General features: G+C 52.0%; 1 protein-coding gene across 2 annotated transcripts in view; it reads right to left on the bottom strand.

Annotated features, from left to right (window-relative positions):
- The window catches only part of PDE8A (phosphodiesterase 8A), a 134,861-nt gene that overhangs the window by 8,381 nt on the left and 103,025 nt on the right, over positions 1–23,455 (bottom strand). Inside the window, exons 9-18 of one of the 2 annotated variants that reach the window (XM_058665518.1) lie at positions 21,130–21,218; positions 19,216–19,267; positions 19,084–19,126; positions 11,754–11,831; positions 4,864–4,934; positions 4,457–4,621; positions 3,410–3,458; positions 3,067–3,202; positions 1,829–2,027; positions 107–339 (exon numbers count right to left, since the gene is read on the bottom strand). In XM_058665518.1, the coding sequence (XP_058521501.1) occupies positions 107–339; positions 1,829–2,027; positions 3,067–3,202; positions 3,410–3,458; positions 4,457–4,621; positions 4,864–4,934; positions 11,754–11,831; positions 19,084–19,126; positions 19,216–19,267; positions 21,130–21,218 (1,115 nt within the window). The remainder of the gene's footprint in view (positions 1–106; positions 340–1,828; positions 2,028–3,066; positions 3,203–3,409; positions 3,459–4,456; positions 4,622–4,863; positions 4,935–11,753; positions 11,832–19,083; positions 19,127–19,215; positions 19,268–21,129; positions 21,219–23,455) is intronic. The other variant, XM_058665519.1, reaches the window with a different exon arrangement.

The following is a 23,455-nucleotide window of genomic DNA, read 5'->3' as shown; positions in this document are numbered from 1 at the left end:
AGTGGTAGTGGGGTGCTGGCTGCACACGCCGGGCACCTAGCACAGGCCCCCACGGCCTGGAGGAGCCGAGTGGCAGTGCACGGGAAGGCAGAGGTGCTGCTCTCACCTCTCCATGTTTTTAAAGATGTTGCACTTGTCATCTCCCATGGTCAGCTGGAAGGCCAAGGCCGAGTGGTGGCTCTCCAGCACGGCGATGTCATTGTACAGGACGGCCAGCTCGCTCCCGGCGTTGCACAGGAAGGAGTTGGTCCTCCCAGGGTGGTCCACATCGTGAATTGTGGCAGCAATGAGGGCAGCCACCTCATCGATCGGATCTAAAGTTTTCTGAAAACAAGAGGTCTTTTCAAAATGGGGGGAGAGTGGGGTTGGCGCGACGGTTCAGTTGGCTAATCCTTTGCCTGAGGGCACTGGGATCCCATATGGGCACCAGTTCGTGCCCTGGCTGCTCCACTTCCCACCCAGCTCCCTGCCTGTGACCTGGGAAAGCAGAAGTGACCCAGAGCCTTGGGACCCTGCATCCACGTGGGAGACCCAGAAGTTCCTGACTCCTAGCTGCAGATTGGTTCAGCTCCAGCTGTTGTGGCCCTTTGGGGAGTGAAGCAGCAGATGGAAGATCTTTCTCTCTGTCTCTTCTCTCCCATCACCACTTGGAGGGAGCTCTGTGTGGACATACGTCTACTGGGAGAACTATCTGATCCTCAGGGCCTAGAACAGGTGTCCCCACCTTACAGGAGTCACCTCCCTGGCTGGCCCCTTCTTCACCCCTGTTGCCAAAAAACTGTTTCAGAGACTGATTTAGATCTATGTGAAAAATAGGATTTTTAACTGTGCATCACCGGCACCATCTGGGACCGATCTAGTTTTCTCCCCCTTTTGGTACATCGAGCTGACATCAGAGCTCAGCGAGTCTGATCTACAAGTTTCCCATTTTTCTAAGGCTCTGAGAAGGACTGCGCGACAGCAAAAAACTCCCCTTTGAAAGGTAAAAGAGCTCGCCTGTCAATTCACTGAAGAAATGAATTGACAACTTAGAAATTATTTTTGTGCTAATGTCCTCTGTTGGTTTTCTTTTTTTAAAAAGATATATTTATTTTTATTGGAAAAGCAGATTTATAGAGAGAAGGAGAGACAGAAAGATCTTCCATCCACTGGTTCACTCCCCAAATGGTTGCAGTGACCAGAGTTGATTCGATCAGAAGCCAGCAGCTTATTCCATGCGGGTGCAGGGTCCCACAGGCAGGGAGCCGGAAGGGAAGTGGAGCCCATATGGGATCCTGGCATGTGTAAGGGAAGACTTTAGCCACTAGGCTACTATGCCAGGCCCTAAACTTTTTTTTTTTTAACCAAGAGAAACCCAGTTCAGCATCGATATGCTCAGTGTTTTCCTCTGACATGTTTCACACCTGTTTCTATTTTCTATTTGCTTGGTTAAAATGAATCAGTCTTAGGATATCTGATCATGTTTGGTATTTGTGATATTCTTTATTTCACCGTTAGTAAGTTCTAGTTTGGCCTACATGTATGGCCAGCCTGGGGAGTGGGGAGTAGCGGGGTCAGGTTTCTGCTTTGAGTGTGGGGTTGGCTGACTGCACCAGGTGGGAGCAGGGCGGGGATAAAGATGATGAACTTGGCCTCAGGTTTGCCCCACTGCTCTGCAGCAGTGACGTGGCTGTGCTGCCGCCAAGGAGTCTGTCCACTCCCCTCTCACTCTTGGGGGCTCTGCCCTGCCTGTGCCAGTCTAGGGGTCTGTGGGGAACGCTCCTGAGAAGCCACACTGGCCACCCCTCCTGCTCTGCTCGCTCAGCCAGGAGGCCCGGGGCTGGCCTACCTTGACACGCTCCTTGGAGAGGAAGTAGGCGGTGGCGTGCAGCACGTCGGCGGAATGCGTCGAGTTGTGGTAGGGGTTGGAGGAGTGGTAATTGGCTTCAATGATCTGTAGCCATGATCTCAGCGTTGACTCTGAGCAGTTTAAGAATTCACAGATTCCAAAGCGAGCAAAAGTTTTGAGACCAAGGTAAATCAAAGGCCTGTAGAGCAAAACCACCACAGTGTTAGAATGAAGCAGGCCACCTATTTTGAGCTCTAAATATGTTCAGGTGCAACAGGCAAGTGTCAGCCAGCCTTCAGCAAGCATACAGAGGGCCATGCTGGCCTCGCTGTGAGGCTAGTCCACCCTGGGCAAGGCCAGCTCCACAGCTGCTGCCCAAAGCTGCTGCCCTCAGACCCCTCTGGGGTTTTCCGCTTGCTACGGGAACCCTCAGACACCTGCCATCATGATTTTCCCAGGCTCAACTTTTTCCATTCCTCTAGACGTGCCAGACTTTAGCACACATCATGGAGTTGTCTTGGCAATCTGGAAGTGGCTGACACAGTGTGAGGGGATTACCCTGAGGAAGTGACCAGTTTCGACTGAACTGAGTTCGCCCTCAAGAAGGCACCTGGAGCCTCTGAAGGCCTGCACCTCGTGGCTCTGTGGAGGCGGTGGCCCCAGTGGTCGGGGCCTTGAGCTAACCTGCCTCAGTCCAACTCTCATGGCTACAGTATCAGTAACATGCAGAGCAGGTGCTCAAAGATGCACCTGCCATGAGGGTGTTCCACCACTCACCTGGGCCTCCCGGGGATGGTGACAGGCAAGCATGAGCAGGGCCTAGCCTGGAGACAGTCCCCAGCCTGGGATGAGCTGCAATCCAGCAGCAGGCCCCTCCTAAAAGCCCTGAAGGCATGGCTGGCAGATGTTGAGTCTGCGGACACCCCTGGCCTGGGTGCCAGGGACAGACAACCTTTGTGAGCGCTTCCTTCCCAGCACAGTGAAGGTGAAGGCACCCTGTGGCTGCAGCAGAGGAGGCTAACAGTCGGCCTGCCTATTACCAAAGCGGCAACACAGCAGAAATTCATGTTTTATTTCATACGCACACACACAACCCCACTGCTTCTAATGAACATGCTGCCTGCCATGGGTCTCAGGGCCACCTGCCACCCTGACCAGGGACCAGCTCTTGTGCATGAGTGTGACTCATGACCCATGAGTGGCCTCTCCCGCATGCGCCGAGCTGCCCAGGGACACACCTGTTCTGGGTGGCAGCCTCCAGTTCAAAAATGTTGAAGTCCCAGGTTTCCTCATCTTCCATGGCCCGAGCTATCCGCGGGGGGATGTCGTGCAGGGTGGTGGGAGCGATCATGCTGCTGGAAACCTGGGAGAGGCCTGTGATGGGGAGAATGAGGTTAACGGCTTCAGAGGGAAGACAGTTTGGCGTGGGGGGCCTGTTTGCTGTGTCTCCCAGCTTTTAGGAGCATGCAACTTGTTGCTGATGAGAAAAACGCATCTGAAAACCTTCATCTGCAAAAATGATTTTTCTTCATGTAAGTCCTACTGCAGGATTGAACTAAGAAAGCTGAAAACGAAACTTACTTTTGGATGAAAGGACGTATTCATTCCCCGACAGCCTCCGCAAACCATCCTGATGAAACCAAGGAGAGGAGGCCAGTCAGGGCCGTTCTGTGCTCCGCCCTGTCACAGCGCCAGCCACCTCTGTCCTCTCCCACATTCCCGCTTGCCCCAGGACCATGCAGGCTTCTTGGGGACACGGCCCCATTAAGACACCTTTCTTGCTCTCTGCACACATGGGCTCCTTTCTGGAAGGACCTTAAAGGAGCCTTATTCTCTCAGCTGACCCCACAGCTCCCAGAGCAGCAGGCCATGCCTGGTCTTCAGCCAGCCCCTGTTGGCCACAGCCTCTCCTCTGATTCCTGAGCCCTCGTCATTCTGACGCAGGCAGGTGTCACCACAGCTGGAATCCACGCTGCCTTTTAGATGCCTGCCTCAAACCTTATTTGTATGAAACCACATGATTTCAGAGGGCAGGAGTCGGCAGGTGAATTTTATTCCTGGCCAAGACAACAGGTGACCAAGTGACCCGTGCTCCCCGAGGGGGGTGCTCCCTCATGCACACTCTCCCAGAGGGGTTTGGGGGACACCCAGGCCCCCTGAAGAGTCTACTGCAAGGCCCCCTCCTAGTAAGCCATCCCTAAGGATCCCTTCCTATGGAAGCACCCACACTGCTGTGGCATGCCTTGGAGGTAAATGAGCCTACCACCAGCGTAGTGTGTGTGATATTTACTGGGTTTCTTTTATTCGCCTTGTTTTTGAACTCTTTAATACAACTTACATTTTTCTAAAAAATTATATATAGTTAAATAACTCACCGAAGCTCTAAGCAACACTGTGGTGGGGGATGGGGGTGAAGGACCTGACTCCACAGCCTAGCTAGAATACACTCCACTTCCTTGGTCCAAGCTGAGGTCCCTCTGGGAGAGGTGGCAGGTGGCGGGCAGCTGAGCCCAGGGCACAGGAGTTCAGGCTTGATGGGGTCCTGCCAGTCTCCAAAGGGCCCCATTTACACAGAAGCTCTGTGGGAATACAGACAAGAGCTGGCCAGAAGCCGCCTAACATACTTACAGACATTAAGCCCCCAACAAGGTCATTGGCATGGGGGTCGTCATCCTTAACGCCAAACTGGGGAGAATACAGTTCAGTGGTTCTCAGGATTTCCAACACACGGTCCAAGGCTTCTGTCACAGGCACGGGGCTGCTTTCCTGCGCTGCATTGATGATATTGATCACCTACGTTGTGGACAGAAGTCGCTTGAGTTTAACCTTGAAAACCCTGAGGGGCAGCACCTAGCGCTGAACTGCGCCCGCTGTGCTCGCTCCAGCCTAGATCTGGGGTTCGTGTCTCGGGTCCTCTCGGAGGAGGCAGGGCCACACGAGGACAAATCCTGGTGGTGCCGTGGGTCCCCGTTCCATCTCCCTGGGGGAGACAGGGGTCTGCCTGCTCCCGGGAGACCAACCACAAGCCGCTTCACCTTGGTGATGGGCGCCTCGATCGTCATGGAATGGATGCGGGCCATGGAGGAGTGGCGTCGCTGGCTGGACACTGCGGAGAAAGGGATGCACAGGTTGGGGAGGGGCAGGGCTCGCACCCCGCGGGCCGGGGGTTCTGGCACAACTGTCTCTGCTCCCCTCAGCACCAGCATGTACACACACCCCAGGGTCTGAACACCTGATGTCAGAGGCCACAGAGAAAACAGGAAAGAACTTAGCAAACCAAGGGCAAACAGCTAGTCTCCTCCTGTGTCTCCAACAATAAGGCCATCTGGCTGTCACTCTCCAGGGGAGACAGGACAATGCCACACGAGCCCTTTGTTTCCTGAAGGACAGACATAGGGATCCAACTCACTGTTAGCTGAACGCCTGAGTTTGTAGCTGCTTCAAGGCGTACCCCCTAGGGCTTTCCACGGCATGCTGCATCTGCGCCTGGGCAGGCAGCAGCCTGCAGGCTCCCAGGTTTGCTGACCACCTGCTGTTCCGGTCACAGTGGGTTCCTTCGGGTGGGCAGCCCAGAGGATGCACAGATGGGAGCACAGGGTCCCTGGGAGCCTCTGTACCTCCAGGTCCAAGGCCGCTTCACCAAGGCCCTCCCAGGGCCTGTGGCTGTCCTCACAAAGACCTGTCCACTTCACCAAAGAGGCCCTTGGAGGGGTGGGGTCCAACTCAATGGGTCTCCAGGACCAACAAAACCTAAATCTAATTTTGGTGGCCAGCATATGGTTGCCAACTTTCCATTTTACCCAAGCAGGTCACTGAATCAGAATAAAAGCCACCACCACCTGCTATCATGAAAGCACTTGTTCTCCTTTTAAAATTCAATGAAGGTGGCCTATGTTTATAAAGATCAAACAATAGAGGTCTATTGCATAACACAGTGACTACAGTTAACAACAATGTATGTGGAAAACTTACATTAACTTAATGACAGTAGACTAGGTATTCTCAACACTACCGGAATGATAAAGTTGTGGTGTAATATATTTGCAAATTTGCTCTATTTAGCCATTCCACAATGTATATGCATTTTAAAACTTCATGTAAATGACACGCGCAGTTTTGACAATAAGTGAATTGTACAAAAAAAAAATTCAACACTATAAAATAATGTACGAAAAAGAGCTAGTTATGCTGAAAGTCCAATTTCTACACATACTACTCTAAGCAGTGAGTTCATCAAAGCTACTGTGTATAAATCAGGTCAATACCCAAGGATCAACTATATTCCCTGTAATAACGATTGGAAACTTGAAAGAAAAACACCTGTGCACCTGCACCAGGTCCACCAGTCACCCAGAGTGGATCTAACGAGACATTCCCAAGAGTTCTGTGATGAAATGCAAAGCATTGCCAAGAGAAATCAGACCTGAATTGATGGAGACGACATTTCCCCAACGGATCTACAGACTCAAGACTCTGAAAAAGTCCCCAGGCGAGAAACAGGGACGAGGAGGAAGTGTGTGTGTGTCCCACAGGCTGATCCCGAGCGCTGGATGGAAATGGGAAGGACCTGGCGGAGCCGAGAAGCAGGTGGAAGAGCAGCTGTTCACGGCCACAAAGCCAGGTCCTTGAAGCATCTGCTGTGATACTGGGCCAACACAGAGAAACAAGACAGAACCGAGTCCAGAAACATCACATACCCCATCTCCTGATTTACAGTAACAGTACTACGGCCAAAGACGTTTTCAGTGTGGTAAGTGACCAGTTGAATTTCCATGGCGGGAAGGTACGGTGGGGTGGAGGGGGTGTATGCGTGCTCATCCTGGTCCCTAACTTCACTAGATTCAAAAAATTAATTCAAAGTGGATCAGATACCTAAAGTGAAAAGATAACACAAAAAAACTTCTAGAAAAAAGTCATTGTTAATATCTTCATGAATTTTGGATAAAAAAAAGTTGCTGTCTTGTTGTTTCCAGAATTATTTATGGGCCTGGTGCAGTAGCCTAGTGGCTAAAGTACTTGCCCTGCACATGCCAGGATCCCACATGGGTGCTGGTGCATGTCCTGGTTGCCCCTTCCCATCCAGCTCCCTGCTTGTGGCCTGGGAAAGCAGTGGAGGTTGGTCCAAGGCCTTGGGGCCCTGCACCTGTGTGGCAGATCCAGAGGAAGCTCCTGGCTCCTGAGTTCGGATCAGCACAGCTCCGGCAGTTGTGGCCACTTGGGGAGTGAATCAGTAATCAGAAGATCTTCCTCTCTGTCTCTCCTCTCTGTGTATCTGACTTCCCAATAAAAATAAATAAATCTTAAGAAAGGAATTATATATTTGAAAGAGGTACAGAGCAAGAGAGACAGACAGATTTTCTATCCACTAGTTCACTTGCCAGATGGCCACAGTGGACAGGGTTGAGCCAGGCTGAACTCAAGAGCCAGAAACGCCATCGGGTCTCCACGTGGGGAGCTGGCGTTGCAGGTGGAGGCTCTCCTTGCTATGCCTCAATGTTAACACTGACAAAGACTTCTTATATGAGATGCAAAAAGCAACGGCCGAAATATAGAACACTGATAGAATGGACTTCATTAATGACCCCCGGGGCAGTGTAATGGGTCCGGCTGCTGCCGGTGACAATGGCATTGCATCTGAGCACTGGGTATGTCCCAGCTGTTCCGCTTCTGATCCTGCTCCCTGCTGATGCACCTGGAAAAGCCACGGAGAGCTGCTCAAGTTCAAGGCCTCTGCACTGGCATGCAGGCCTCCTGACTTCAGTCTGGCCTATCCTTGGTCATCGTGGCTATGTGGGGAGTAAAGCAGATGGAAGATGCCTTCCAAATAAATGTTTTTTTTTTTTTTTTTTTTTAAAAAAGATTTATTTCATTTTTATTGTAAAGTTAGAGAGGAGGAGAGACAGAGAGGAAGATCTTCCATACAATGATTCACTCCCCAAGTGATTACAGTGGTTGGACTGCGCTGACCCAAAGCCAGGAGCCTCTTCTGAGTCTCCCACATGGGTGCAGGGTCCCAAGGCTTTGGGCCGTCCTCTACTGCTTTCCCAGGCCACAAGCAGGGAGCTGCATGGGAAGTGGGGCCGCTGACATTAGAACCGGCACCCATATGGGATCCTGGGCGTGCAAGGCGAGGACTTTAGCTACTAGGCTGCTATGCCAAGCCCCAAATAAATTAATGTTAAAAAAAAAAATCCATGACATCTTCATCAGAAGACACAATCAAGATAGCAAGCAATAAACTACTGGCTAAAGAAAATATATCTGTGATACATACAGGGTTACTTCAAAAAGTTCCTGGAGCATGGAATTTAAAATTTTAGCATAAGGATATTAAAACATATATGTATATGAGGATTTTCCAGAAATTTCATGGAAAATCTATATTATGAAAAAAAAACATGTATTTAAATTTTTGGTACCCAAAATAAACATCTTCAACTCCATTTATACACAATCCTTATCTAGACTACCTAAGAAATTGCAGGGCAAACATTTGGCCCTGTGGTGAAGCTGCCCCATTCCACAGTGGAGCACTGGGTTGGGTAGCTGGCTGGGTTAGGTCCTGAAGGTCGTGCCCAAGTGCTGGTTCCAGTAATCAGATCCTCTGCTACAAACGAATATGACCTGCAATGAATTTCTGGCTTCTGCCTTCTGCTCTAACTGGGGTTAACGAACCCCAAGCAAGCATGAGAGTGAACTAATGCGTTCAGCCTTTCCCACTGTCTGTCTGTCTGTCTCTGCCTCTCAACAGATTTCCTACAAATCAACAGAAAAGTCACCTAATTATAAAAATGGGCAAGAAAGATTTGGAGAGCACTTCACAAAGAGGGCCTCCCAGTGGCCAGTCTGCATGGGACATGGCGCTCAACCTCACCAGTCATACGGAACACTAACAGCCAACACTTAAAAAAGTATTTATCTGCAAGTCGGTGTTACAGGGAGAAATGGAAAGAGAATCTTTCATGTTCTGGTTCATTCTCGAGATGGCTGCAAGGGTCAGGGCTGACCCTGGTTGAAGCCAGGAGCCAGGAGCCTCATCTGGGTCTCCCAGGGAGTGCCAGGGGCCCAAGGCCTTGGGCCATCCTCCTCTGTTCCTCTCAGACCACCAACAGGAAGCTGAGTTGGAAGTGGGGCAGCTGGGACTTGAACTGGTGCTCACATGCGATGCAGGGTCTCAGGTGGTGGCTTTACCCACTATGCCATGACACCAGTGCCCAGAATGGCTAACATTTGAAACGCAGGCATTTTCAGAGAGTGGTGGTACCCAGCAATATAGTACAACCCAAGGTAGAGAACAGTCTGCAGCTACCCTGAGCTCTGCAATGCCACTCTCAGATGATGAACACGGGTGTCCACTAAGACACATGAAGGAACAGTGCTTGGTGGTGGTGATATCCTGGAAGTGAACACTGGCTTTGAGCCCTGACTCAACCCTGATTCTAGTACCTTGCCTGTCTGGGGGGTCCTGCCACCAGCAAAGGAGACCCAGCCTGAATTCCTGGCTCCTGATTTCGGTCTGTTCCAGAACCAGTAGTTGCACGCACTTGGGAAATGAACTGGCTATAAGAGATGGCATCTCTCTGCCCTAAACAAAACACACGCACAAAAAACCTACGTATGCAAAAACACCTCTGGGAGCCTGGTCCTGACAGCTGTAAAACAGGAACACCACAAAAACCCATCCATAAGGGGATGGATAGACCAACCGTGGAAATCTTACACTGAACAACAAAAAGGAACAGGCTGATCCACCTAACAAAGATGCTGACATCAGTGAACGCAGCTAGACACAGAAGTGTACATGGCACTGTTCTGAATCTAGGAGGCACGAGAGGCTGCATTCGTTCATGGTGTCAGAAAGCAGGGTAGCCCCTGTGTGGCGTAAGGCCTGTGTGTGTGTGTTTTCTATTTTGAAGAGTACTTTCCTGAGTGTGTACAACTGTCATTGAACTGAATACTTCTACAACTCAATTTTAAAGTAGTGATAAAGAGTAGTTTAAAAAAAAGGAAAATATTTACTGAGACATGGAAATACACGAAGGAGCGCAAAAATAACTGGAAGTTACTGGGGTGGTGACTGAGGGACACGGCATGGCCAGGACTGCACAGGGCTGCAGAACTACAGCACCCACAGCCACGGGGCAGGTGGTGATGGCTGCCCACGCTAAGTGAACCCCCTCTATCAGGACCCTTCATGGGATGCCCTGTGGAAGGTACAGCTACCCCATCTCACAGAGCCACCCCCAGGCTGCAGAGAGCTGACCAGCCAGGACTTGGACCAAGGTCACTGACCCACAGCCCACACTCTTCCACTCACAGCATCCTGCTCCCCTACCCCGGCCTGGCTCCATCCAGCACTGTCCTGCCACAGGCTGTCACCTGCACCATTTAGGCATGGCATCAAGTCACACGTCTGGCAACTGACTGCACTGTATGACCTTAGCAGATGGTGCCTTGGAAAGCTTTCACTTCTCAACCAGCAGCCACCAGCTCTGTATCCTTACCTATTTGTCTCCTGACCAAAAAACATGAACATAGCTAGCAACAGTGTGTGTCACCACACTCCATAATGATACATAATGGGTTTTTGTTGTTGTTGTTTGTTTAAAAGTTATTTCTTTGCAAAGCAAAGTTGGAGGAAAAGAAAGACCTTCCATTAGCTCATTCATTCCACAAATGGCCACAAAGCCCGGGGCTGGGCCAGGCTGAAGCTGGGAGCCTGGGACTCCATCTGGATCTCCCACGTGGGTACAGGAGCCCAAGCACTTGGGTCACCTTTTGCTGCTTTCCTGGGTGCCTTAGCAGGAAGCTAGATTGGAAGTGGAGCAGCTGGCACTCAAATCTGCACCCATAGAAAATGCAGGCATTGCAGGTGGCGGCTTGACCCAATATGCCACAATGCCAGTCCCATAAGCAATTCTGATTACTTTAAATACACTAGGTCATTCAGCTCATGCATGTAGATAATCTTTAACATATTTCAGTTTGAATGTAACCATGTTGGGGGCTGGCACGATGGCTTAATTGGTTAATCCTATGACTGTAAGTGCTGGCATTCTATAAGGGAGCTGGTTCGTTCCCAGCTGCTCCACTTTCAATCCATATCCTTGCTTGTGGCCTGGGAGGGCAGTGGAGGATGGTTCAAAGTCTTGGAACACTACATCCACGTGGGAGACCCAGAGGAAACTCCTGGCTCCTGGGTGCAGATCGGCTCAGCTCTGGATGTGGTGGGCACTTAAGCAGTGAACCAGCGGATGAAAGATCTTTGTTTCTTCCCAATAAAATAAACAAATCTGAAAGACAAGGAACATAGCCATATTTATTGTCTTATATATAACGTTTATAATGTGTTAAATCAGTTAATAAATATGCCACATATGGTGACTCTGGAAAAAAACATGTTTTTGAAATACACATAGAATTGGAAGCTCAGGACTTCAGGGGTTAAAGCGTGGGTGCCTATTAAGAGTCTTCCTTCACCCCCAGAAGGCTCACCTCTCCCCAGAAGGTACATTTCCACGGTGAACTGCAGCCCCCAATGCGGTTAGGAACTGCCGATGCACGGCCCCTGCTACACCGGCAGTCACCTGACACATGCCATCACAGCTCAGAAAATCAGTGATGGCATCCACAGTCTAGCTGCTGCCCAAACCGGGGCCCACTGGAAGCATCCAGGGAATGCCCCAGCATACAGCAGCTTGGAGAATGACAACTCATCAACTAGAAAAACAGCCTCATTATTTGAATGGACAGCAGATGGGGACTGCATGTTGCAATGCGCAGAATGCAGCCAGTGCCGGGAGCAGGAACAAGGACACCAAGGTCCTGTCCCATGTGGACAGAATGGCCAGGAGGCAGGGTTGGTTCAGCGCAGACCTCTGGCCAGTGCTCAGGGTGCCATCGTGCCCTCCTGCCAATCACTCACCTTCGTTTGTCCGCGAAGCGAGAGCTCGGACGTCCAGGGAGCCTTTCCTCCTGTCTCGGTGCTTGCCCGTCTGGTTATCTGTGGAAACAGTCAACTTATCAACCACCTCTTCCAGTGACTCCAACAACATATTAGGAAAGGTTATCAATGTAAGAAAAAATAAAAAGAATTAAAACCTCACTGAAGATTTCACAGGACGCATGGGAGACTGTGCCATCTGGGGCCTAGGCTATTCCAGGGTGCCGTGGTGCCCTCATAACATGGGTGCTGTGAGCTGCAGGTGGCACTCGCACATCCCTGGCCCCTACTACAAGTGGCAGAGCGGGGCTCAGGCAAGTCCCATCACACTTCCAGGGAACAAGTACAATGTGGGGGAATTCTGGTCTCCAGACATTGCCACTCAGAGGAATAAACCTTTCCCTTACTTTGTCCTCAACGTCTCCAAGAACCCTTCTCCTTGACCTCATTCTTGCTGATCCTGCTGTCTGTGAGGGGCATAGCTGTTCTGAGTTCCACAAGGACTATCCTGGAAACTTCTCTACCCCAATCTCCACCCTAGTCATTGGCGACAGCAGAGTAAACTTCCTCATGCATCCCTCCTCTGTGCACCTGCTGGCTGCCACTATTGTGGACCACACCTCATGTCCTCATTTGACAGACAGGCAAATTGGGAGGCAGTCATAACACAGTGAGTATTCCGGCTCCAGGTGTCCCACCCCAGAGGCAGCTTTTTGGTGCCTTCTTGGCTTCCTTACCTGGGAGCCCTTCTTTTTCTGCTCAGATGTCCCCAGGGCAGGTCCCTTGGGCCCCTCTGCACTATGGAGGTGCTTCTCTTGTTCCAGTTGGTTGTACACCTGCTGAGACCACCCACTGCCTCCTGCTGCCAACTCCGAGGGTCCAAACTGCGATTCTCATCTGACTCCCTGAAACTCCAGTCCTCCTCTCCACACCCTGCCATCGGAGGGGCCTGTGCTCCTGGGGGGACTTCCACCTCCCAGGATGCCCTCCTGGTCTCCTGCATGACCCCTTCTTCCCTCCCCACCCTCTGCAATGGTTCCAAAGGTTCCGTCCTTCACTCTGTTCTTCTCCCAGCTGTGACTAACTCCCAGGCAGCCATCTTACCCTAGACCACCTCTCTTGCGCTCCAGACCTGAGTGCTCACATCTTACCTGACCCCCACCCCATGCTCCTCAGGCACTAGCCATCAGCTCCTTACCCAGAATGAACGGCCCGCATCCCAGGTCACAGAACAGCAGCGACCTTTCTGCACAGGGGGAGACAAATCACCCGTCTGTCCCACTGTCCCACCCACTGGTCAGTCTGACTCATGGGTTCCACCTACCTTCTCAACACTGCTGTACCCATCCCCGCTCTGCCCCGTCCTAGCACGGACACATGTTACTCTCTGGGGTTGTTAACCTTCTCTCTTCAGGTCTCATGAGCCGAGCTTGCTCCCTCAATCTATCTGCAGGCAGCTAAGTGTAACTGGATATAGCGGTGCTGTCATTTGAGACCCGGCTGGAACTCTGCATCTATTCCTTCTTTCTGCTCTGATTCATCAACAGAAACTTGCAGGTCATTGAATTCTGTGCCAGGCCCTGGGGTAGCCATTAGCGATGTGAGATGAGTAAGGCAGTCATGGCGTGCGGACTGAGAGTGGCACAGTCCCCTGGGGGGGGAGGAGCCGGGGGCAGCTGCAGCCGGGAGGCGGGTGGCTGCGGCCAGAGCAGAAGCAGACTGCACAGGCTGGTGAACGCGTCTGAACAGCCTCCCAGCTCTAGCAGGTCTTGGACATCACTGCCCCCAGGCCCTGGAGAACAGCACAGATCTGTCCTCACAAGAAAGCTCACCTTCTCCAGGGGCACACGGGCCTCCACGCACACATCCTGGGGCTGGGTGCGCTCTGTAGCCCCGGGACCAGCCTTTCCTGCCCACATGCCTCTCTGTTTCACTTTGCCAAAGAACCAAGAACCCTGTTACCTGCTCCCCGTCTGACCTCCGCTACAATGTGGATTTCTCAAGAGCACAGACACACACAGCCTAGCACCTGGTCGGTGTATCCTGGTTTTGGAGTCAATGCATGAACCCCACATGCCACCAGGTTCCACTGGAGGCATTCTTCCTGTCTTGCTTCCTTTCTTCTGGATAGCTGGCCCAAGGCCCCGAGTGAGGGCAATCTCCTAACACTGCGCCACATCTCCACTGGCTCTCGAGACCTGATCAATCCACACCTGGGTCCACTGTCCTTTCACAGGCTCTCATCCACACTTACCATTTCATCTGTGCCACCCGCTGGCCAACCCAGAAGGCTGGCAGCCACCCTCAAGGCTCATCGGGAGTCCAGCACAGCAAGCTGCTCCCAAGCCCTGCTGGACGCGGCCCCTCCCCCGTGTCTTTGCCTCTGGTCTTGTTCTCCACACAGTCACCTGGATGTCCAGGGCCTGGCCCTTCTCACTTACTGGTTCCCATGAGTGTCTAGGCCTTCCCTTGCTGCAGGATTGAGTCACATGGCCTGCCCCATTCCCAGCTGTCTCCTTGTCTCTGCATACGCAGCTTCTCCCTCTTGGTCCTCCGGCTAACCCTGCCTCTCCTCCAGACACCAGATTGGCTCTCAGGACTGGGGGATGCACCCCTGTGCACCCCAGTGTGGCAGTGCAAGCACAGTGAATGCAAGTGATCCCTGCCTCCCAATGCACCATGGACACCTATGCGTTTCTGCACCCAGAGCACGCATGGCCAAGGGAAGGGACTGGGCCGTATGCTGGGATGTCACTGCTTCCTGGATGTCCTGATTCAGTATGTCTTTCCTGTGCCTGGGGAGCCCCCAAGACCTCCTCTGCACCATGCTTAGGCAGCAATGGAGTTCTAGGTGACCCAGGCCCTGCCAAGGCTGCACTGAGTGAAGGAGGCAAGTAAGCAAAGGTGGCAAAAAGCTGCTGTCGGGTCTGGCGGCGTGGCCTAGCGGCTAAAGTCCTTGCCTTGAACGCGCCGGGATCCCACATGGGCGCCGGTTCTAATCCCGGCAGCTCTACCGTCCATCCAGCTCCCTGCTTGTGGCCTGGGAAAGCAGTCGAGGATGACCCAAAGCTTTGGGGCCCTGCACCTGAGTGGGAGACCCGGCAGAGGTTCCTGGTTCCCGGCATTGGATCGGTGCAGCACCTGCCGTTGCGGCTCACTTGGGGAGTGAATCAGCAGATGGAAGATCTTCCTCTCTGTCTCTCCTCCTCCTCTGTATATCTGGCTTTCCAATAATAATAAATCTTTAAAAAAAAAAAAAGCTGCTGTCCATGGCAGCGGCAGCAGCCCGTCTCTAGGTATCAGCTGGGCCGCAGGTACTCAAAACGCACCAGGGACAGCAGTGGCCCTCAACCGTACAGCTCCCAGCTTCTCATGGCTCCTTTCCCTTTTCTACACTGTCCATTCTTGTCCAATCTGTGAGCTACCCCATTCCCTTGCAATAAACTGCTTTCCTGCCAAAAACTGGTTCTGGGGCCCGGTGCGATAGTATAGTGGTTGAGGTCCTCGTTCTGAATGCGCCCAGGATCCCATGTGGGCGCCGGTTCTAATCTCGGCTGCTCCACTTCCCATCCAGCTCCCTACTTGTGGCCTGGGAGGGCAGTCGGGGATGGCCCACAGCCTTGGGACCCTGCACCTGCGTGGGAGACCCAGAAGAGGCTCCTGGCTTCAGATTGGCTCAGCTCCAGCCATTGCGGCCACTTGGGGAGTGAACCATGGGTTGAAGATCTTCCTCTCTGTCTCTCCTCCTCTCTGTACATCTCCGTTTCCAATAAAAATAAATAAGTCTTTAAAAAAATAAAACTGGTTCTGGTGTATGTAGCTCCCCTTGTCCTCCCACGGTGAGATGCTGAGCCAGAACCCCTGCCTGGAAAGCTGGTCATGCTGCCCAGGCAGGTGGCTCACCTGGTGTGTCTGACTCCTGAGAGAGTGCTGCTGACCTGGCACAAGTGTGGTTTGGGAGAATCTTACCTCATCTAACATCTCCTATGACTGCCACTCACACTCAGCTCTGCCATTTCCTTCCTGCCCAACTCTAGGTTGTTGTTTAACTTTTCTGAGCCCTGCTTCCTCCTTCTGTAATAAAAACTGTTAACACAAGCCAGTTCACATGAGGGCTGGGACTAGGGGCTGGGTGGGCTGGGCTTGGCTGTAGCCCCCAGCAGCGTGAGTTGGAACTGGGGGTGGGCTGGGCCTGGCTAGGCCAAGGCACCCATGGGCAAATGCTGAGGTGAGGCGGGATATGTCAGACCAGGGACCAACCAGTACACGTGAGACCCAGGTGGGGAGACGGTGAACCTAGTAGAGGGCTGCATGGGGCTCTCATGCTGGACCACCACTTCCAGTGGTGAGTGCGAGAGCTGGGATGGAGCAGACCAGGCAGGGCAGGACTACAACACCTGCTGGCCTCATGTGAGCTGGATCAAGGGAAAGCCAGGCTGAGCTGACTTTTCCTACTTGTAAATGCACAAGCCAGAGTGGGTGAGGGTTGGATGGGCTTTGCTGCAGCATCAAGCTAGCAGATGCTGGCATGAGGGGATAATTCTGTCAAGCTAAACTGCAGAACCACCTGGAGAGTGCAAGATCCGGGAGTGGGAGTAGGTCCAGTAGGGAAACAGCGGGTATCTCCCTTTTGGGTTGCCACTCCAACAACACTGGGGCAGGCATGGCTAGACACAGTGGCACTCACCAGCATGTGTGTGGGTTGGATAGTGGGGCTGGCTGTGTTGAATTAGGCTTCAATGCCCATTGACAAGTATGAGAGCTGAATGGAATATGGGACAGACTGGATCAGCTGGCTGTACATACTGGCAAGCATGGGAACCAGGGCAGGAGATGGGCCTGGTGGGGGTTACTGCGGTCTCCAACTAGGCTGCAGCTCCCACTGGTGTGTGTGAGGGCCAAGTGTGTGGTGGGCAGGATCGGGCTGGGCTGTACCGCTAGAGACAGAACTGACACAGCACCTACAACCACCAGCATGTGCATAAGCTGCTTGGGGCAATGGCCTGTGTCGGATCCTGTATTGGCAGGCACACACAAGAGTCTGGGATCACCTCAGATGAAGTTTCTTTGGTGGTCCCCTCAACTGAATCACTGGATCTGTGGTCTGAATGTGGAGTGCATGTGTCAGAGCTGGGCCTCCTCAGTGGCTAAGATGAAGCAGTAGACAGTATTCCCAGGTGTACAAGGAGGATATGGCAGCACATTGGAGCCTGCAGAGGACACCTAGTACCATAACAAATGATTGAGGACAGAACAAATGGATCAACTATCCCAGCCAAATGTTTGGCGGTGAATACCTGGGCAAATGGAGACTCTAAGGTTGACTATGTCAGCCAATGGATTCTGAAGACATTTCATCGTGTTTGGAGTGGCAAGACTGGCAGTAATTGAGAACTATTGAACTATCAAAACCTCTTGAGCAGGACCCTTGGAGCATGCCCCACATTGGGGACCCCGGGATGGCATTGGTGGCTGTCCTCCATCCTAGGTATGGCTCCTGTGGTCAGGAGGCTGGGTGTGGCTTCTCCCCTTCCCCCAGAAACAGGAAGAAAAAAAGAGAATGTGGAAATAATGGTCTGTCTCACCTTCTTGTAGCCCTTGACCCTTTGTACCCTAATCAGCTACGGAAAATTATCAAAAATAAAAATAATTATCTTAAAAAAAAGAGTGATAGCAGTAACCATGTTAGGGGCAGGCCTTGACCCTGGACGTTACAATGCCCTTAATCCACAGCCGTGTGCCTGCTCCTGGTTTCAGCTCGATGCCCTGGCAGGCAAGCTCTTGAAGGCTCAAGTACCTGGGTCCCTGCCACCCTGTGGGAGAGCTGGATGCAGCTTTTAGCTTCCAGCTTTGGCCTGGCCAAGCCCTCGTTCACTTGGGGATTTGGGAAAGGAAGCAGTGGGTGAGAGCTCTGCCTGTCTGTTTGTTTCAAACTCTCAAATAAATAGGAAAGTTCATCAGTGCAGTGAAATTCTGTAGTCCAGGCATATGAAGCAGTCTTTCAAAAGGTCACGAAAAATCCATATTATGAAGGAAACATGCATGGATTTTAAACATTTTTTGCACCAAAACAAATCTTTTTATTCTAGTTTCCCATGAAAGTCCTCTAGTCCATTTCTATAGCTCCTTTCTGGCTGAAGCGCATCTCACAGGCTTAAGCTCACCCATGAGAGCTTGTTCTGCTTCACAAGTGAAATAGCATAACAAACAGCAGCTATGCCTGCTGCACAAGGCTGCTCTGAGGCATGCAGCAAGCCACCGCAGAAACAGGGCCCTGGCCACACCAGCGTGCATTGGCTGCTTCTACCCTGGGCCCGGGCTCCTGCCCTCACAGCCATCCAGAGCTGCCCTCCACAGGGCACACAGGAGCTCCTCATGCAGAACTGGCCTCCATGCGTGTCAGCTCCAGCTCCCCTGACGGCTGCCTCTGTGTGTTCCGGCTTGGTTACTTTCGCCCACCTTCCCTGACCTCCTGGCTGGGCTCCCCCTTCCTTCCTTTCCCTTTTCTCCTCCTCTGGGTTAACCTCAGATTCTACTTCCCTTTGCCACCCCTCGCTGTATTTCTACATCTGCCTTACACTTGAAGGCTTTGCTGGCTACAAGCAACAGCTCCTCCAGTCTGCCTCACTGCAGAACATAGAAGAGGAATACAGGACCATTCTGCTGCATGCTGGGACCCCACAGGTGGCACCTTCCCCAGGCCCTGGTGGCACCCACCTAACCCAGCACAACTTTGCACTGTGCCCTCTCTGGTCCACACCACCATCTGCTCTCTCCTCTCTTATCCTACTGCCATCACCTTATCCTCTATCATCCCCTGGCCATCATTCTCTTGACCAGGGGAAAGCATCTTTTTGTGATACAGAAAGTGGGCTGGAGCAGGTGGTGACTAGGATGAGTAAGCAACAGATGAGTGAGGGGGACTGGGAGGCTGACCGCTGTCCTGTAGGCTGCTGTGATGACTGAAGGCACACAGGAAGAGCCATGCCACAGTGTCTGGTCTGACTCCAGCCCCCCGTCCTGGAAGCTCATATCAGCTCATCAAAGCAAACTTCTCTACAGCCATGTCACATGAGCTCAGGCCTCCGTTGGGCTGGCTCTTCCCTGAGGCAGGGGCCCGCCCTGGGGTGCGGGAAGAATGCCCTGGAGGCCTTGGTCCTTTGATGCTCCCTTGCTCCAAGTCAGGGAACACGGGCTCTGAGAGCATGGTCTGTCGCCGCACCAGGCAAGGCCTGGCTGGCACAGGAAGGGGCTGCTGCCTCTTCTTCCCAAAGCCTCAAGGAGCCCTAACAGCGAGCATGGGGCACCATACCTGCTGGAGTTTCAGACTGAACAACTTCAGGTATTTTCTCAGCCTAAAAATGAATTTGGAAAGCCATCAGTTTTGCATGTCAGGGCCGGGGGCGGGGGGGAGCGCGTGGGTCCCAGGGTGATCCTCACGTACCTTGTTGTTGCCGTTGCACATTCTGATAATGGACACATAGTGTCTAATTTTTCTGTAAGCAGGGAAAAAAAGGCATTATTTCACTTGTGGCTCTCTAATTTGATAGATAATAGGCAGCAGAGTTTCATCATGGAAAAGAGTGTCTCCGTTTGACAACTGCTCCCCTATTCTTTGTGGCCAAGGCCATCAATAAGTGGAAGTTGTTGTTTACAAACATCCTTTGGGGTCTCAGTAGGAAACAAGTGACTTCAGTGAAAACAACTGGCTTGTCAAATCATCATGACAGACTGAGAAATCCCATGTGTGTGGCATGTTAAGCAGCCAAGGGCTTCAAGGCCCTCCAATACATTTTCTTATGTGCAATCCTTTTGATGCTCTGCTCAAGTGCCAATGAGCCAACCCGTCTGGGTCCCCTGCGGCCACGGCTTCCAGAGCGGGGTCAGCAGCAAGTTGAAAACAAGGCTCTGAAGTCGCCGACTGCTCACTTACTCATTGTTCCTTCCATTCATTCATTTTTTCCCCCCTTTGATACTCGAATCCCTATACACTCATCACAAAAAATTTGGAAGGGACATAAAAAGGCAAAGAATGAGAACAGAGGGCTCACAGACACTGTGTTCGCAACGCAATGCCAGCTGGTGGCAGGGCCTGGTGGCACAGCACGTGAGCCGTGTGGTCAGTACTCCGGTCTGTGGCCAGTTCTGCCATGCACCAGCAGCGGAAGATAGGCCAACAGCTGGGCCTCCCCAGACACAGCCAAGACACCAACCCCACAGGGATGCTGCTGGGACTCGGGAAGTGACCACCAGCAGGTGCTAGGGCCTGGCTGGAGGAAGGCTCAGGGAGAAGCAGTGGCCATCCAGGGCCATGGCTCCTCCTTTCTCACGACAGGGACCCTACATGAGGTATGACCTGTACTTCATACCACAGGCTTGCTCCTGGTCACTTGCTTTTCTATGAGCAGCCTTTCCTATGGGTGCATATTTTGTGGTTGGGTTTCTACAATTTCATATTTGTAATTTTCCACTTTTCCCCCCTTAACCTAGAGTCTGAGATAAACCATCTAAAATTTTTAGGCTCCTGATAAAGAAATTGACTTCCAGTCTATAGCCAACATCTGAGAATTTCTGTAACTGTTAGTATATTTGTACCTAATTTGATAGGCTTTTGCTAGAATAAGGAATAAGGTACCAAAGAGCCAGACTCCCCCAGCCCAGCCAGCACACACTGTGATTTGGGTACCACTCTGAGTGTCCTCCAAGGGCCTATAAGCCTCATGTTAATGGTTAATAGTTTGTTACTAGTTAGTGTGCTATCTGAATCTGGGGCTTTGAAAAGTGGCTAGGTGGGGTTCAACTCCTGAGATGCAACAACCCCAAGATCAAGTCACAGTGGCTTTATAGAGAGAAGCTGACTGACCCACTGAGGACCAGTGTGCATGCTGGCCACCCTTCTCTTCCTCCACACATGTTCCACCACCAACCAGCACCCTCCTCTCAGCCAGACCAATGGGCTGTCAGGGCTTGGATGTGAGCCTCTGAAACCGTGAACTGAAACACAGCTGCCTCCTTTCACAACAGCTCCTCTTGGGGCTCTGGTTTTGACAAAACGCTGGCTAACACAGATGTGTGTCACGCAGCGTCAAGAGCGGATGGTCTGGTTTTAAGTGTAAGCACTTGAGTCCCTTGTGCATCATAACGCTTAAAACACACCCATCCTTACTCTGGGGACATCAGGTGGACGAGGCTGTCAGGGAAGCCCTATGCAGAGGGCCATTCCATGGTGACACCTGACCTGCCTGTGAGCCTGGCTTGCCAAATCCTGTGGGCAGGTCTCGAGAATTCAGAGCAAACCTTGCAGTGATCCTAAGCATAAAATGCCGACCAGAATAACTTCGTTTTCCCTCCAACTTACCCTCCCTGTCCAACAACAGGTATTATCTTCACATTTTGTTGTATATTATCTCCATTTTTCTTTTTGGCATAGTGAATTCCTTGCCATTCCTATAAATGCAACACAAGTACCATTACATTTTGTGTTCAAAACATAAATCCAAGAACTTTTGTGTGTGGGGAGAATAGTTACTACTGAGCTAAAGCAATTAAGGTTAAAAAAAAAAAAAAAAAAAGACCTCAGACCCAAACTCAGTTTCAATTAATCCAACAAGTCTGTTAATCTTGGGAGGGACTGCTGTGAGTGGCTGGCTGTATGCAGGCCATAACACCGGGTCAGGGCCCTTCAGGCACAGATTCCTCCTCTGTGTGCTACCTCTGTCCCTCACATGGGAGGGCCCAAGTCTCAGGTCTGGGATGGGGAAGAGGCCGCCGTGTGGCCACTATCAAGTGGGCTGCTACCAGCTTTTCAGTCTCAATGGCTGGAGACCCCTCTGGGATGAGAAGTCCAGGGATGGGTGGTGCTGAGGAGAGGGTTGTCCTGCAAGTAGGGTGAGAAGCATGAGATAAAACAAAATGGGAGCTTTGTGGAGCCAGAACTGCTGGTGGCTTCGCTCTCTTCTATGAGCTTTGGGGCCTGGGGGCTATTGGAGGGGGCCTGAGATTGCACGAGTTTTAGTCCCAAGGGCAGATGAGGAAGAGGGAAGGAAAGGTCCCAGGCCAGCGTGGTGTGCTCACGTGCAGTGCCTAGGATCAGTGGAGAGGTAAGGTCCCAGACCTGTACACGTGTCAGAGGACAGGGTCTGGGAATCCATCAAAGATTTTGGGTCTCTGATGGGCAGGCAGAGCTCCAGGCCAGCATGCCACTTCACCAGAAAACTGGGCTTGGGAATACCAGCCTGGGAAACCCATGTGCTACCAGGCACAAGGACTGTGGATTGCTCAGGGAAGGGGATATGGGGATGTGAGGGAGGGAGGACCACTGAGAGAATATGTTGCAGGTGAGGAATACCTTTTGAGAGATTTCCATCAACAAGGCCACTGCAGTTGCAGGTAAGCAAGGGGGCTGAGACTAAGCAGTTTAGAGGGTAGAAGCCAGAGGACCTTTCTGGGTCAGACTGATGCATCCACCCAAGTATGAAACCTGAGTTGGTTGGGCTAGTTAGCATCAACCACTGCCAACCATCACCCACCAGTGCTCACAAAAGTTAGGGCTGGGAGCTTACCTGGCAGGGCTTGGTCACAGTACCCGCCAGTCAGTATCAGAATAGAGGATGAGTCACATTAGGCTGGGCCATGACACTAACCAGCACATGAGAGACCAGATCTGGGGGCACATTCTGTGTGAGATATGCCCACCCCTGGGGAATTACGATTTCCGCTGGCTTAAGAGGTAGGGGTGGTGATGGGCTGAGCTAGGCATGACCATGGAACCCTCCGACACTCATAGGCTGTGGGGTGGGCTGCAACATTCACTAGTTCATACAAAGACCAGGATGGAGGGGGTAGATTATGCCAGTTAAGGGTCTAGCACTCACTGGAACATGTGAGATCTGGGTCTCGGAGTGGGACTGGTGAGAACTCCCCTTGTGGGCATAGCTCCTGTTGGTGAGCACGTGACTCAGGCCTGGGTGTTGGTCAGGCAAGGCAAGGTAGCTCCACCTGTTGGTATGTGTGTGGGTTGGTTCTAGAGAGGGGCAGAATAGGCATGCCCACGCTGAAGTGTGGGTCATGTTTTCACACCTACCAGTTTGCAAGAGTTAGGGATGGGAACAGACTGGGCAGGGATAGGCTGCAGTACCCACCAATGAGAGCTGGAACTAGGGGTGGGCCAGGACAGGTCAGGCTGCAGCATTCAATGGTAAGGGCCAAGAAAGGGGACAGGGTATACTGAGCTGGATCAGAGCAACCACTGGCATGTGCAATGTCTGTCTGTGAAAAGGCCTGGTTGAGGAGCTAAGGCAAAGCCCTGGCTGGGCTGTGCTTCCCACTGGCTAGCACGAGAGCTGGAATGGAAGCAGAGATCTGGGCTGGACATGATTGTAGTATCCCTCGGCAGGTATGTGAACTGGGTCTAGGGTATGCCAGACTGGGCTAGACTCCAACACCTCCTAGTGCTTGTGACAGGCAGGGAGGGTGTAGGACGGGCTGGGCTAGGTCTTGGTATCAGCTGAACCACATGAGATGTGTGTCTGGGCGTGAACCAGGTACGGTTGGTCTGTAGCACCCACAGTAAGAACCAGAATGGGTGTGGGCTGGTTGGGCAAGGCCACTGTTTGTGCTTGGATAGGAAGTGGACTAAGTCCGGGCCAAGGACCCACAGTGTGTGGTGTGTGAGATCTGCCACT

Source organism: Ochotona princeps, chromosome 6 (genome assembly GCF_030435755.1).
Source record: "Ochotona princeps isolate mOchPri1 chromosome 6, mOchPri1.hap1, whole genome shotgun sequence".
Lineage (NCBI taxonomy): Eukaryota > Metazoa > Chordata > Mammalia > Lagomorpha > Ochotonidae > Ochotona > Ochotona princeps.
The sequence above is the reverse complement of the archived record's forward strand: the minus strand, read 5'-3'. Positions and strand labels throughout refer to the sequence as shown.